This window comes from Siniperca chuatsi, linkage group LG16 (assembly GCF_020085105.1).
Source record: "Siniperca chuatsi isolate FFG_IHB_CAS linkage group LG16, ASM2008510v1, whole genome shotgun sequence".
Taxonomy (NCBI): Eukaryota; Metazoa; Chordata; class Actinopteri; order Centrarchiformes; family Sinipercidae; genus Siniperca; species Siniperca chuatsi.
In genome coordinates, this window is record NC_058057.1 from 28,175,257 (window position 1) to 28,192,176 (window position 16,920).

Below are 16,920 nucleotides of genomic sequence, written 5' to 3' on the forward strand. Positions count from 1 at the left end.
ACTGACATGAACAGTAAACAGAAACAAATATCTCAACACTATATGTGGTCTGTTGTGAATGTGTGTCGGGCTGATGTTAGATCCCAGACCAGCCCGGACTCTACGAGTCGTGGAAGAAGGGAATCATATCCACTGTAGATGGTTTAAGCGGTCCTCCTCTGGTCAACCACGTTGGCTACGCTCTCTGTAATATCTATTTACAACACACAGACGCAGACGAGCGGCAGAGTCAGAGAGAGAGTAGTTTTATTACGTTGCATCTGAAAATAATCCAACCCGAGCCCGAGGTGACACACAACCCGTTGGGTTCGGGTTGTTGAACTCTAATGTTTAGTAGATATCAGGACAGGTGTTGGACAGGTCTCTCCGTCCTGAGCCTCTAATGGGGCCTCAATATATTTTCCTGTTATTTACTGTACGGTCTCTCGTTTGTCATTTTAATGTCTTTTGTTGTCCAGAGGCGAAGCAGCTGTGACATTTGTTCAGCTGGATAAAAACCGGAACGATCCGCCCGCAGACTTTGCATCTTATCGTTGATGTGTGATCAGCGTCTGCCTGCAGCTCGGCAGGTCGCAGCGTCGCTCTGATCCACCACCACGCAGCTGGAACATGCAAAACACGGCCTGCAGCCGCCGCTGGCTAACATATTCAAATACATGAAGCCAGAGGGGTTTTACTGTTAGCATTCACGCAGACATTTTCCTAACAGAGGACACTGTCTGCGTCCTGCAGCACAACAGGCTTTTGTTGTTTGTCTTACAAATGTTCACACTGTGAGTTCCTGCAGCCTCTAACTGCACACAGACTGACTGACTAACCACAGGCTCAAGGGTTCATTGAATGTGTTTCAGTACACTTCATGCTTCATGTGTGACCTTTGGTGAAGTGTTCGTGCACTTCAAATACACAACTTTGTGGACTTTGTGTTAAACTACTTAAACAAACCACTTTACCTTCTGCAAAAGAGCTGCAGAGAACCTATATCTATCTATATATATATCTTTATATATCTATATATATATATCTATCTATATAGATATAGATATATAAAGCTAACGTTAGATCAACTCACTGAGCTAATGTTAGCTTAATTAGCTAGGTAGCTACAGCTGGTAAAATCAGCTTTTGTTTACTTCTCAAGGACTCGTTTCAAATAAATGTATTTATTCTGTATTTACTGTTTAACGCCAGACCATGATATTTATATTATTATACATTTACATGTGGGATAAAACACACTGCTTTGCTAGTTTGATGAGCTAAAAAGAGAAGGTTTAAGTCTTATATTCCTTTGGTCTCTCTGAACTCTGTTGTAGAACTATTTTGATGTACGATGCTATGCTAACGTATAGCTTAGCCAAAACCATGATAAGACCAAGAAATCAAAAATAATTTTCCTTTAGTCAGTATCTGTGGGCTCAGCTGGAGTTTAGTGATGAAATAAGGAGCGCAAACATAAAAAGATCAAACATTTGTATTAACGTCCGTGTGCAGCTTCGTCCTGTTTAACAGGTTTTCTGTTAATTGACCTCGTTAGCCTGCAGGGTCGTTGGTTAATTACCTCCTGAAACACTGTTTGAGGAGAATTTAATTTGTTTCTTTTCATTATTCATTTGTCCTTCATTCTCCATCAGCAGTTTAAGCTTTTTCCCTCCATCCTCGCCTCTTAATTAATGTCAATTATGTCTCGTACAGAGCAGCCGCCCTCTGATTAGAGCCACGGTTTATCTGCTGCAGCACGAACATGGACTCACGTCAGAGGGTTTGTCTTTGTGTTTCTGCTGCTGTAAGCAGCTCTAATAGCAACAGTTAGAAAGTGCTTTAAGGGGCTAGTCAACACTTTGGAAATACTTTTATTTTCTTTCTGAGAGTGAGCTGTTCAGATGGATCAATCCTTTCTGTGTGTTGAGTAGGAAGCTGTTTTTTGGGGGGTTTAGCAACCTTGGGGAGAATTACATTTTACTGGAAAAAATGTATATTTTTTAGGCTGATTTTTAGACACTACATATTAAATTGAAGTGCTTTTAGGCCCACAAAATAAACAAATGAAGTTTTCAGTATTTCTTCAACAGATTTTTTAATGTAGGGAAATAAAAGAGTAACACTTTATTTCATGGTCTGGTAATTTCCTGGAAATCATTTTATAATCGGGGGGGGGGGGGTTAACTGGACTTGTGACCTCCGTATCGCTGAAATACTGGCCGTGGCCCAAGTCAGGTTGTGGTTAGCCTAGCTTAGCATAAAATATTATTTGTTTACATTTCTGTTTTTGTGCAGATGAAACAAACGAAATACAACACGTTAATCAGTGAGCTTTAGAGGTGCTGGTTGGTGTAACTTTGGACAGAGCCAGACTTTCTGCTAAGCTAAGCTCTAAACTCTCATCTTTTGCTATTACAGAGATGACTTGAATATGTCTGATTAAACAAACAGAGCTGTAATTACACAGTCAAACCTGAATGTACCACATTAAGGTGTCTAGACACTCGCTCACTTCACATTGTACTGATTTAACTGCAGCTTTATAGCTTTCTGTCTGAACACATTCGTTCCTCTGCAGCATTTCTCTGCTTATATACTGCTCAACCACATGACTTTAAGTCTTTAAGTTGACTAAACTCTGACTGTGACTCTGCAGGTTGTAAAACCGATGGAGGATTTCTGAGTCCTGCACGTGGCCTTTGTGACATTATGTTGCTGCTGTTGTTATTGTTTTGTTTGCTTTAAATGAAATGTCTATTTGATCATTTCCAGACATTTTTATTTCAAACTGGCTGAAAGCCTTGTATTATATTTGAATTTATTAAAAACGTGTGCAAACAGAGGATATGTAAACACATCATACGTCATGAGTTTTGAGGTTGAAAACAGCAGCTGGAGTAACTTTTACAAAAGGCTGCTCTGTGTTTGGTTGTGTTTGTAATGAAAGAGATTTCTGAGGCCTAAATAACATCATCATAAGTTCCCCTGTGGACATCAAGTTATGAGACAGGAGGTGTAACACAAGTCGAAATGCAGAAAACATGTTCAGCCGTCTGACGGGAGAGATAAACAGCGTCAGCTGTTAATGTAGTAAACACAGTGTCTGCGTAGGTCTGCGAAGGGAACATCCATGTGTAGGATACAGGTGTTACTTCTGCTCACGTTAATTAGTTGTCATGGTAACTAACAGCAATGAAACGTGTCAACATACAAAACGTGAGGTAACAAACTGACGTGGTAGAGCGGGTCGTCCACCAATCGGATCCCGGCTTCCCCCGGCCCACGTGTGGAAGTGTCCTTGGGCAAAACGCTGAAGCCCAAAGTGCTCCCGAGGCTGAGCCTTTGTTCTGATGAGCAGTTAGCATGTCATCAGTGTGTGAAGCGCTTTGAGTGGTACAAGCACAGTCCATTTACCATTTACCATTTACCATTGAGCAAACTAACTCTGCTGATGTGAGAAGGTCGAAAGCTCCAGAACAGCAACTAAATAGACCTTGATGTGAGATTCTTTTGTCATCATTCATTTCCTTTTCTTGATCAGGTTCGGTAACTTGAACGACACATGATCATATTCACACAGTGTCTCATTAAGGCCTCAAGTTGAAAATACGAGTTGATGTTTTGTCACTAGTTATTATCCTGTTTTTACACAGAATTCACGTCAAAATTTAAACAAATAAAGCCACACATAGGGACTCGGACACGAGGGCACGACCGCTGTGTTTTCACGTTTATGAAATAAAGATGAACTCGTCTGGATTTCTATCGAAGCTTCTGGATGGAAAAGTTTCTGTTTTTCTGTCTTTACTGCTTCTGCTTCTTCTTCCAGCAGAGAAAGTGCTGAACAGACTCTCACAGCCGGCTGCTGAAGCCAGGCACTAACGCTGCCAGGGTTCAGGGTTCAACTCCCTCTGAGACCTCCAGACTCCACATAAAGAGACTGGAGCCGCTGCAGAAAACCAGCCGACGAGGAAGTCAGCAGCTTTCTGCAGAACCAGCTGAAAACAAAACAAACTGAGCAGGGAAATAAAAACCCAAACACTTTTATCCAATCGGCTCTTAGAATCTGACACATGATGTCAGCATTTACCTGCAGGACTGTATAGGTGATTCATTTCAGTTCGCTCCTAAAATACTGGAAAATGGAGCAAAACATGAATTTCGCAGATTTGGGGGCCGACACATACAAGCTTGAAATTTTACAAAATAATATCAACTCAATGTTCTCTTGCTATCTCTGAAGCTTTCAACCACATCACGCTGTCTTCTTCAGCAGATGGACTTTGCACGATTGTTATTAAATCGTCGATGTTAAAACTATTCTTCTCTGAGCACTTTTGGACTTCTCGTCCCCGCTGGTTTAAAAGTCGAGCTTGAACATTTCATTCTTGAGCTCGGAAATAGTAACACGATTGAAAACTCTGGAAAAAGCTAGTAAGTTGACTTTGAATTAAGATTCTTTTGTCAAAATACTATTTCCAAGGTGATGAATGACCTTTCAAGTCACTTTACGTTAACCCCCCCTATTCAGTATTCGTAAGCAACATGTAATAAATGGTTTATAGCACATTATGATGTATTTGTCAGTATATCTCCGCCTGTGAAACCTCTGTAACTGGTGATTAACATAGTTGTAATTATATGAAATAAAATATATCCGTTCATTTTCTGCTTCTGGGGGCCGGGTCGCGGTGGCAGCAGGCTAATCAAGCTGGTCCAGACGTCCGTCTCCCCAGCAGCGTTTCCCAGCTCCTCCTGGGGGACGCCGAGGCGTTCCCAAGCCAGATGAGATATGTCATCTCTCCAGTGAGTTCTGGGTCCAACCAGTTGGACGTGGCCAGAAAACCTCCAAAGGAGGGCGCCCAGGAGGACCCTGATCAGACGACTCTACGCCGAGCTCCCTCCGGATGTCTGAGCTCTTCGCCCTCTCTCAAACACCGAGCCCAGACACAGAAACTGCAGAGGAAACTCATCTCAGCCGCTCGTATCTGCGATGTCATTCTCAAAGCTCATGACCGCAGGCGAGGGCTGCAACGTAGACCGCCTGCTAAATCGCAAGCTTTGCCTTCCGGCTCAGCTCCATCTTCGCCACAACGCCCGTCCATCTCACGCTCCATTTCACCCTCACTGGTGAACCTGAGATACTTGAACTCACCAACCCAGATGGAGCAATCCACCGTTTTCCAGCAGGGAACCACCAGAACCACGTCTGCTAATAAAATATATAATATGTCTTCATTGTTGACATACATTAATTAACACTTAAAATGCCCTCAAATCTGGTTCCAACTACATTATAGTGTATTATAAGTAATTTACCAAGTGTCTGTATAGGCCTACTGCTTATAAATGCTAAATGGGGGGTTCAAGTAAAGTGGTATCATCAAATTCAATTAATAACGAGATATCCTAATTCAGTCAAACTAAATGTGTGGTATAAAGTGTAAGTTGGGAAAAGACCGCCTGGTGTTGGTGATGTTGTAGTGCTGATGAACTCACTATTTTTATACCACTGCAATGGACAATACCTGTTTGTAGGTTGGTAGGTAACTGTTAAATAGTTAAAAGTGTTAAAACAGAACATTTCAAGACAGGTTTAACAGGTTTACTTGTTCTCTCGTGGATGAAACAGACCGAACCATATAAGTTAAAACTTTGAGTTAAAACTAAAGTTAAATAAAATGCCAAAGTGTTGGACGGAGCAACGTCTCCATCCTGTCTGAGAGGAAGAGGAGCGCGATAGAAAAGACTGAATGGACGAAGAAAGCAGCACAGAGACAAAGAGATCAATGGTTAAAGGAAGACCTGAAAGATGCTCGTCAAACCCAAACATCAGAGGGAAACCCTCCTCCTGTAGCTGCCGACACCCAGTCTGTCTGATAGGAAACACATCACGGTCTGAAACCATCAGCATCAATTTACAATCACTCTTCATCATATCGTCATTCATTGATACACCGGCTTCTTCACCTCAGCCAAGAGGAAAATCTTCTTCTTGTCAACGTTTAGTCCTGTTTTTCCATCCAGGACTCTGCTGTCTGTCAGATAAACAGAACAAACAGCAGCAGAGCCAAGTTTATCTGTTAAACGGACGAAACAGACAGGATCCATAAACTACAGCAGGACACTTTCACTCTTAGCTGGTTTAAAGAAAACAGAATCAGCAGGAGCAGAGTCAAGTCCAGGGAGGTCCCCCACGGAAATGAGCTGTTAGCTAACGTTAGCTGTTGGGGAAATGTTACCTCAGTCAAAGCAATTAATGCTAAAGTCAAGTGTAAATGCATCCATACAAGTTAAATCAGGGTTCTGTTTCAAACCTTCATCTTTATGAAACGAGTGGAATTATGTTAGATTGCTAGTAGTTTAGCTTCAGTCATGATATCTTAGCATCTGACCTTATTAGCTTATTACAGACTACTTTTAGAATTAATGTTGCGTTCAATTTACCTCTGAAGTCGGAGCTGGGAATGACGTCACACCCGTTCCAGTACAACAACAAGTGGGAAAACCAAGATGGACACCTCTAGCCATTGTTAGCCATTGTTAGCAATACCAGTTGATAACAACGCATCACAAGGTATTTTGCACATACAAACACCGTAGCAACATGTCCACAGATAGATGTTGGACAGCACTGTGTGTACGACTGATTTAATGAGACACAAAAGACAGACGTGCTAATAAACAGTATATTACTACAGTTCTCACTGTTGAGGCACAGGCAGCCATCTTGGATTTTGAGGTCTGGGGTGGTGAGGTTCTTCCGACTTTCCGAGTCAGAAATCCGACTTCAGGGGGCGTTCCAGTTGAAATGTTTGGCTGGGAACTTCAACTTACCAGTTCAAATGGAAAGCAGCATAACCCCACTACTGTTATGTTAGCTGCCTGTTAGCTAATATCAGTCCTACTAGTGCTATGTTAGATTAGTGGCCTGTTAGTTTATTGCCGGTAGATTAGCCCTAACACTATGAAATCTTACAAAACATATCCAATATCAGCTAACAAGGAAAGCAAACATCCTTGTTAGCTGATATCGGATATATTTTGTCTTGCTAATGCTATGTTACTCTGCTAAACTTTTTAACTGAGGTTAAATTGTCAGCAGCTTATCCACGCTAATGTTTAGTTAGCTGCTTGCCCTGTTTGCTAATATTGAATCAGTTGCACTAATATGTTTGCTTAACCCTGATATCAGCTGTTGTTAGATTAGCCTCACAATTTTTTAATAAGGTGCTTGCCCTGTTGACTGTGTATAGCTTAACACCATGTAATGTTAGCTGATATTAGATATAGCTTGGTCCTGCTAATGTTATATCAATTGAATGCCTAGTTAGCTGATTGCTCGTAGCTGGTCCTACAAACATAGCTGCACTAATGTTAGGGTAGCTTTGTCCCCCTGTTAATCATGGTCCACCTGCAGCTCTGGTCCGCTATATCAGCCTTTTGTCCTGAAAGATGTTTGCACTAGCAAGTCAAGAACTGGATAAAAGAACTGGTTCAGGGTGATACTGTACAACCATAACAACGCCCTCACATGTCTGTGGATCGTCCACGTAGCTGTGTGTGGAGAGATTTCTGATATCTGAGTGATAAGACGAGGATGTCCAAACCCAGCAGACAGGATGTGGACTGGTTGGGAGGAGACCAGCTTCCCTCTGAAAACAACAACACAGACCCTAAATCAGAGAGACCCTGTTTAAAACAGGGTTCAGGATTTGGTTGGTCTGGTCTGAACCAGAGAGCTGTGGTTCGGAGGTTCAGCCTGTGGATTCACCACCAAGGAAGGCGTCAGCGGCTCAGGTGATGAAGGTTATTCAGCTCGCCGTCACGCCTCAGCGAGCAACCATGGCAACCACGGAGACCTTGCAGAGGAAGAATGATGCAGGAGCTACCTGAACTGCTGTTCCCTGAATTAAAACGTTTCTACAGCAGTTAAGTTAAACTATGCTGCCACTGAACTTGCTGTATTGATTAGGTCATATTGCTAAACATTTCCTCTACTTCTCAGGGCGGCCTGCAGTGTGTGATACAGGCTGTTACTAGTCATAGTAGCTTATTCATTTATATATTTTATTTTATGTTATTTTTGTACATAAAAGTGCCTGATTTCACCTGTCTCGTTGTTATTATTTGTAATCTTGAAATGCTTAAATGTTGATTTACTCACATAAAGCACATTGTTACTTTATTTTGAAAGGTGCGGAGCGGTAGGCGACATCAGAGGTGTTGAGGTAAGTGTCAGAGTGACGTCTGATTGGACGGTGAGAGGTTGAATCATTACAGCTGAAGGGCTCTTCAAAAGGACCTGAAACACTGTGGAGTATCTATTGTTACTTAGTGTTGTTGTTGTTTAGACAGATCCAGGGTTCGGAGGTCTGATCTTCCAAACTGATGCTGGCTTCTACTTTGTCTTTCATCGTCATTCATATGAAAATCAGTGATTAAATTCAGTTCTTGAGACGAGCTAATTTACATCGAGAACAAGTGACGCTGACAGCAGGAGGAGGACGACCTCTGACCTCCGCTGGGTGATAAACACAGGAGTCCTACACGCTTCTCGGCGCTTCCAGAGCAGTTACCCCCCAAATCTCCTCAGTGACGGCGTCTGCCCCCCGACCACTTACATTAATAAAATCTAAAGTTAACGGAAGAGGAGTTATACATAAAAACCTAAACAAAAACGCTGAAATAGCACAACAAAACAGGAGAATTAAATGTGGACTCTTAAACATCAGATCTCTGTCATCTAAAGCTGCACTAGTGAACGAATTAATATCAGAGTATCATATCGACTTATTCTGTCTTACTGAAACCTGGCTGGGTCATGAAGAATATGTTAGCCTAAATTAATCTTTTATTACTGGACTACATGCCATTAAGCAAAAACTCCTACTCTAGATGTCTATCTGACAGTGCTGTAGCTAAATTCAAGGAAGCGATCCCATCTGCATTTAATTCAATGTTATGTCTCAGTATAACAGATGCTTATTTCAGCCCCTCCCAAATTGACCATCTTGTTGATAGCGCTGCAGACTCACTGCGAACGACACACGACACTATCGCTCCTCTAAAAAAGAAGATAATAAAACAAAGAAGGTTAGCTCCATGGTATAACCCCCAAACCCGCAAATTAAAGCAAACATCGCGAAAACTTGAAAGGATATGGCGTTCCAACAACCTGGAAGAATCTCGTTTAGTCTGGAAAGATAGTCTTAAAACATACAGGAAGCCCTCCGTAATGCCAGAGCAGCTTACTACTGATCATTAATAGAGGAAAATAAGAACAACACCAGGTTTCTTTTCAGCACTGTAGCCAGGCTGACAGAGTCACAGCTCCATTGAGCCATGTATTCCTATAGCCCTCAGTAGCAACGACTTCATGAGCTTCTTTAATGATAAAATTTTAACTATTAGAGAAAAAATTAATCACATCCTGCCCTCAACCGTTACTGATTTATCTTCAAACACAGGAACCTTAGAAACAGCTGTAAAACCTGATATATATTTAGACTGCTTTACTCCTATCAACCTAAACTCCTTCAGGTGTTTCACAGTAAAAGCCCTTCCAGGTATTTCACAGTAAAAGCCCTTCCAGGTGTTTCACAGTAAAAGCCCTTCCAGGTATTTCACAGTAAAAGCCCTTCCAGGTGTTTCACAGTAAAAGCCCTTCCAGGTGTTTCACAGTAAAAGCCCTTCAGGTGTTTCACAGTAAAAGCCCTTCCAGGTGTTTCACAGTAAAAGCCCTTCCAGGTGTTTCACAGTAAAAGCCCTTCCAGGTGTTTCACAGTAAAAGCCCTTCCAGGTGTTTCACAGTAAAAGCCCTTCCACGTGTCAGGAATCCTAAGAAAACAAGGCATGATGCAAAGAGGTGCTAGAAACACAACATACACAAAAGGTGTTTTTTGACACATTTTGTCATCACAACAGGATAATATTACATACATATGGAGTCCGTAGAATATTGTTATTTATGTTATTTGTTATTAAATAACAGTTGAAAATGGGTTTAATGTTGTTTTGATTTTGAGCAAATATAGTCGTCATTTTCAGAGTCTGCCAGAGACGCTGTTCACTTAAGTCTTTGCCACTGCAGCAAATGTCTCAACCTCCTCACATAAATGTTTTACAGTTCATTAAACGCATCACTTCCTGTGCAGCTGGATCAGTTTGGAGCAGATTCAAATGATCTTTACATGAAAACCTGGAATTATCTACTTTTTAACTTTCTGCTCCAGTTTGAATGAAAGAAGGTGATTTTTCACAGTAAACTCATCTCATCTGCTCCACAGACAGACGGCGAATACAGAAAAGAACAACACTTTACGATATAATCGCACCTCATATTAACATGAAGCAGTCTCTGAGTGTTTTACGAGGACTTTGTCAGTCAGACTGTGAACTGTAAATGAGTTAATTGTATGTTTGACAGACATCAGACGATCCTGTAACCACTGCAGCAACATCTGTGGCAACGTGGCAGCTTTAAAAACAAATACAGCGGCCGGTTGAGTCTCTGATATAATAAATAATATATATATATATATATATATATATATATATATATATATATATATATATATATATGTATATATATATATGTATGTATGATATTTACTGAAGGGTAGCACAGTGGTTAGCACCGTCTCCTCACACCAACGAGCGTCAGGGTTTTTATCCTCGGACAGGCAGAATGAATCTCACCACGAGGTCCATTTAGTAGCTGTTCTGGAGCTTTCGATCGAATCAGAACATGGACGCGAAGTCCTTAAAGACTGGAAGATCGTGTGATATGACTGAAAGCTCCAGAACAGCTACTAAATGGACCTCGTGGTGATATTGTTTTGGTCGATTTCTGTTTCCAAGGTCAATATTGACTTTCAATCTGACATTCTTTATGTATTTAGTATTTGTGTTCAGTTCAGACAGCTACTTTATACTTTACACTTCCACTCCGCCACATTCGTCTGACAGCTGCAGTTACTTTGCAGATTCCGATTATTAAAACAATAATCAACAAATAATTTATGATGCTGCTCCTTTGAAATAAGTACAGGATCGGAGTACTTCTTCCACCGAACACGAGATTCTTGATTTGTTTTCTACGATACTTTTTGTTGTTTTGTTCCTTTGTCTTTCTTTATATGTTTACTTTCCCAAATCAGACCAAACCTCCGTTCATGGTTCTGCTTTAATAACAGACATAAAGCAAAAAGATGAGTTTACTCCAACTTCGACGTTTCTTTATCAGCTGGCGTTAAATATTATTTGCAGGCTGGTTGTTGAAACAGTCGCTCCTGAACACTCAGGAAACATTTTCTGGTTAAAAGAAAGGCAGATGGATGTCCTGCAGCGGGCAGGTGACAGGTGAGCTGCTGGGCTCGCAGACTGGTTGTTCAGGGACCAATCAGCTGGCTGGAGAAGATGACCGACTCCGCTGAGAGCCAATGAGCGTCCAGCTCAGGCTGCAGCGGCTCTATAAGAAGCTCAGTGAGGCTCAGCTGAGCTCAGAGATGTCCACATATTTCCGGGCTCTCCTCCTCCGGTGATCTGTCGGTGTCCCTCTGGTTCCGTCCCGGGATCCCGTCAGCTGGTCCGGTGTTTCTCTCATGTGAAGCTGCAGCTCAGCGTCCAACAGGAGACATGAGAGCCGGGAGCCCGGTGCTGTCTGCGGGCAGGAGGACGGGGAGCAGCGGCACTCTGAGCCCGAGCCGCCGGAGCCTGCGCTGCCCTCTGCGGGGCTTCTCCCGGAACAAGAGCCCGGCGGCGGCGGCGGCGGCGGAGGATGACCCGCAGGTCCCGGAGCTCCTGCTGCAGGACATGAACCTGTGTTACCGGCTGCTGCGGCAGCTGGTGCCCGGTCTGCCGCCCGGACGGGCCGCCAGCAGGGTGGAGATCCTGCAGCACGTGATCGACTACATCCTGGACCTGCAGACCGAGCTGGACGCCTCCTGCCCGGCCGGTGACCGCGGAGAGCCGCAGCGGGGGGAACCGCTCCACCGTGACCGGCCACAGCAGCGCCAACAGCGGCCACAGAGCGGCCGCAGCTCCGGTACCAACAGCCGCACCTGCCAGGTAGGAGACGGGTGGTGATGACGTGAGTAGATATCGATTAGCTGATCAGCTGTGTTTATGACTTCGGTTCATGTTCAGGATTTATTTGTCTGAATATTCACTTCCTGTTGGCGTGAAGAGAAATTAGATGATGATAATAATAATAATAATAATAATTAATAATAATAATCAGCTGGTCCAGAGTCTTACAGAATAAAGAGTTTGGGAAACTTCAGCATTAAGGCTGTTTAAAAACCCAGTCTCAGATCTCGCCCTCGATCCAGATCACTTTAGACCAGGTCCACTGACTCCAGAGGTTCACATCCTGGTTTCAGATCTTTTTGAGCTTTTCTTTATCATGATGATGATGAGGAGGAGGAGGAGGAGGAGGAGGAGGTGGAGGAGTCTGGACGTTTTGATTCTTCTAAAGTGGTTTAATTTATATCTGGAACTGTTGTCATGGCAACAAGTCCTTAAACCCAAGCCTGCAAAGTGCAGATTATTGACAGAAAGCTGGATCATCCCGATGCTCCGCACAGGAACTCCTTTCAACCAGTTTCTTGAGTTGCGGTGGAGTCCACTTTCAACCTGGGGCCCCCAGAACCCCCCAGAGGCCCCCAGAGGCCCCCACAGCAGCGCTGCAGACTGTGGCCCATGTTCTCCACATGTGGAGTTGAACCTGAAGAAGAGAAATAAAATAAAAAGGTTTCTTGAAGTTTAGAGACTCGATTTAACTTTACCTTTCATCAGCTCTTCGTCTGACAGAATGTTTGAGTCATTGATTGATTATCGATCATTGTTCAGCACATCAAACAACTCGTGCAGTGACGTGGACGAGCCAGGCGCCCCGACTTCACCTCCCTCACGTTCGACCGTCTGCAGATGATGAAGAATAAAAGACAAATGAAGTCCAGTTACTGTGATTACCACACGGCAGGTTTAACCTGCCAGCAGCTCCACCGCCCGTCCCCCACTGCCCGTCCTCCACCGCCCGTCCTCCAGCAGCTCCACCGCCCGTCCTCCACCGCCCGTCCTCCAGCAGCTCCACCGCCCGTCCTCCACCGCCCGTCCTCCACTGCACGTCCTCCAGCAGCTCCACCGCCCGTCCTCCAGCAGCTCCAGCGCCCGTCCCCTCCACTGCCCGTCCTCCACCGCCCGTCCTCCAGCAGCTCCACCGCCCGTCCTCCAGCAGCTCCACCGCCCGTCCTCCACCGCCCGTCCTCCACCGCCCGTCCTCCAGCAGCTCCAGCGCCCGTCCTCCACCGCCCGTCCTCCACTGCACGTCCTCCAGCAGCTCCACCGCCCGTCCTCCAGCAGCTCCAGCGCCCGTCCTCCACCGCCCGTCCTCCACCGCCCGTCCTCCACCGCCCGTCCTCCACTGCACGTCCTCCAGCAGCTCCACCGCACGCCCTCCTCCCGCCCGTCCTCCAGCAGCTCCAGCGCCCGTCCTCCAGCACCCGTCCTCCAGCAGCCATCCTCCACCTCCTGTCCTCCAGCAGCTCCACCTCTCGCTGATGGCTCCTCAGGAGGCTGAACATGGTTCCTCCACCGCCGCCCTCCAGCAGCTCCACCGCACGTCCTCCACCGCAGTCCTCCACCGCCCGTCCTCCAGCAGCTCCAGCGCCCGTCCTCCACCGCCCGTCCTCCAGCAGCTCCACCGCCCGTCCTCCAGCACCCGTCCTCCACCTCCTGTCCTCCAGCAGCTCCACCTCTCGCTGATGGCTCCTCAGGAGGCTGAACGTGGTTCCTGTTTAAAACAGAAGATTTTCTTGCCTTGTTCTCGTTTGTTGTAATTGACCCTTTAAAGTCCTCATAAAGCTCCAGTCTGAGCTGCAGCTGCGGATCATCGTGGAGAGACCGGATCAACACAGCGGTCATCTCGGGTCCAGGTCCAGATCGAAACCACTGTTAGAAATGTCAAATCTGATCCAGATTCAAATGGAGACCCAGAGACAAAATAAAGGCTTCACTGATCTCCTTCCATCCAGACCACATCAGACCAGGTCTAGCTCAAAAACTACAAAGCCCAGACATCCAGCCTGGACTGGATTAACATGGAGACTCCAGAAACCTCAGTGAGGGAGGGGCTGATCAGCTGGTCTGAGACGACCCCTCCGTCAGCAGATATTGACGGTTCATGTAACTTCACAGGAGGCTCTGACCTTTGACCCCTTTCCTCTTTGTGTTTCTGCAGTCCAGCGAGTTCCCCGAAACAGACTGAGGTCGAGGTGAGCCGGACTCTGCTGCACTGACGTGGTGAGCGCACACACACACACACACACACACACACACACACACACACACACACACACACACACAGAGGATGAAAATGAGGATTCAGCAGTTCTGGAGTCAGTTTGACCGACACGGGTTTCGCAGTATTTACCACTCCGGGGCTCCTGGTGGCGCTGTTACGGGACTAAATTGCGCCCCTGTAGCTACAACGCTAATGTTGCTAGCAGTATATCGCTACGTGTCAGAGTCAAACAGTGTTTTTGTATCAAACCTGCATCTGCATGCTGATCTTTAAGTGAACTCTGTCTGATCTGAGGTCAGTTTATCACAAAGTTCAGGAAACTCAAACACGAGTCGGTAGTTTTTCCTCCATCTGTCAGTTCCAGCAGCGATCGGCAGATAACCAACGTATTTCTAAGAATCGAGTAGGAAAAAGAGAGAAAGCCGGGCTTTAACGTGTCTGGGCCCGTAGAGCGTGCTCAGTAGAGACTTCCTGTGTCGAGCCGGCTGACTTCCTGTTGATTAATCTGAACGCTCGTCCGTGTTTCTGCGTGGACGAGGAAATGGAGCATTTTGGAAAGTAAAGAAGAGTTTTGTTATAATTCCCGCTCTTTTTGTCCACTTAGTTTGTCTTTATTTATCCACGGGTCTCAACATGCGGTCCCGGGACCTTCAGGGGAAGCGGTCCCGCCACATTAAAAGCCCGGTGACGGTGTGAAGCGGCTGCTCTGACAGGAAATAGCCTGCTGCTGTCCGACTGTCCTGTTTGGTTTCAGATGGAAACTTTATTCAAAACGAAATATAATTTCCGCTTTTCTCTCGCAGGTGTTTGAAACAAGACGAGGACCGAACACCAACATCTGTTTCTTTTTCTTTACCAGCTCGGAGTTTCCTGGAGGTCGACTTCTTCTTCTTCTTCTTCTTCTTCTTCACGTTCACTCAGTTTCAGTCTCGGGAGACGATCAGCATCAACTCAGAGAAGAAACACCAGACTCCTTTTGACATTTCTATCCAATCTAGACGTCTTTATTTAGTCCTGATGAGACTGAAACCAGCATGTTGGGGGGGCTTCAGCTCATCAGGATCTGGACTCTTCACTGACAGATGGTCTCATGTTGTGTTTTAAATTCACTGACGACGCATCGGCTGGCAGCTAAAATCCACATTTTTGACACCAAGTCTGGTTTGGATGAAGTGTGGATTAAATCTTTGTCTGCAGAGCTCCTTAACTTCCTGTCTGTTGAGCTGCACTTCCTGTTTGATTATCAAAATAAGGCAAAAATCAGACATGTCAGTAACGTGAATGAAACTTTATTGTGGTATTTTCCAACATGTCTGATTCACCAAATAATTTTTTTAGCTCACATTTGAACTCTTTAAACTGAACTGAACAGGAAGAGGAAACACTCGCAGCATAGGCTCTTCAAAGTAAAAGTCAGGGGAAAGTGTTCAGTGTGATCTTATTTATTATCAGGTTTTGGGATTACTTTTTTTTTGTTTTTGTTTTTTTAATTTGCCATAACTTAACATTTTGAAATTTTTTGACGACTCTTACTTTGACGAGTGTGAAAGCTTCCTCCTTGTGACTAACAGTTTTCGGCTACGTCAGTATCGATGCTTCTGTTTGTCTCATTTTGGACGTAATTTTCCTGCAGATCTGAATCATGTGACAGGAAGTCGACTGAGAGGCTACAGGACTCTTATTCTGAAAACAAAGCACTTCCTTTAGCTAAGAGGACCTTTTATTGTGACAGGAAGAAGTCTGTGTTTCCTGTTCTGGATTAAAGTTTGAACTGTAAAAGTTAATTTTATTGATGTACATCCTCCAAATATTATGTAAACTGCACTTTTATACAACTAATAAATTAAACTGTATATAATCATTAAATCTAACGACTGAATTATTCTCATGTGACATTTTATCTGCAGGATTAATATTAAAGATCTTCTCAGGTTCAGAAGAAAGTAGTTTCAGCCTGTTGATGTAGTTTGAAGTCAGCAGCAGTTTGACAAAACAATCTCAGCTCAAGGTCCACTTACTCACTTCCTCTGCAGCTTTCAACCGCATCACACAGTCTCCACCGGGAGCTTGACTTGGCACAGTTGTCATGGAAACATAGATGAAGTAAGTGGACCTTGAGCTGAGGTTATTTTGTCGACGTTTGATGTTTTTAATTTGTGTTTTTGTTAAACTGGAAATGCAAACGTCTCCGTTAATGAGGAAGATCACAGGAAACATAAAAACAGGATTAAAGAAACTTAAAGAAAAGAGTTTGTGGAAAAAGATGTTCGTTTATGTTTTTATCTCCTTTTGTTTCCTGCAGATCATCAGACCAACAGAACTGTTGAAATCCTGCTGTTGTGCCTCAGATTGTGAACAAATGTCGCCTCCTGGTGGTGAAACTCTTACTTTCATCTGCTGCAGTGAAAGTGTGCGAGTGTGATCAGGAAAAAGCCCTTAAAGCATTAAAGCAGTGCAGCGTCCCTGTGGCTGCTGTGCTGTTATATATTCTATCATCAGGTTATTATTCCTCGTGCATTAATGTAAAGCAGGACGTTGCTGCTGCAGCTGGTGGAGCTGGAGCTCATGTTGAACCGGTTTGTATCGGACTGCAGCTGATGATGCTTTTCATTCTGGATCCATCTGCCGAT

The 16,920-nt window shown here is 44.4% G+C and overlaps 1 protein-coding gene across 2 annotated transcripts; it reads left to right on the forward strand.

Moving 5' to 3' along the window:
• The first annotated feature begins 11,472 nt into the window (after positions 1-11,472).
• LOC122862680 (DNA-binding protein inhibitor ID-2-like) lies at positions 11,473-16,151 on the forward strand. 2 transcript variants are annotated; one of them, XM_044168236.1, is made up of 3 exons: positions 11,473-12,054; positions 14,228-14,289; positions 15,094-16,151. In XM_044168236.1, exons 1-2 carry the CDS (start codon positions 11,623-11,625, stop codon positions 14,252-14,254), a joined length of 459 nt encoding a protein of 152 aa, XP_044024171.1. In that variant the 5' UTR covers positions 11,473-11,622; the 3' UTR covers positions 14,255-14,289; positions 15,094-16,151. The 2 variants fall into 2 exon arrangements, with proteins under 2 accessions (XP_044024171.1, XP_044024173.1); XM_044168238.1 differs by having other exon boundaries at positions 15,150-16,151.
• The last annotated feature ends 769 nt before the right edge of the window (positions 16,152-16,920 follow it).

Excerpts from the sequence above, each read along its gene's own strand:
- LOC122862680 (XM_044168236.1), top strand. The coding sequence starts at position 11,623 with ATGAGAGCCGGGAGCCCGGTGCTGTCTGCGGGCAGGAGGACGGGGAGC. Across the intron at positions 12,055-14,227 it reads CCAACAGCCGCACCTGCCAG|TCCAGCGAGTTCCCCGAAAC; the intron begins GTAGGAGACGGG and ends GTGTTTCTGCAG.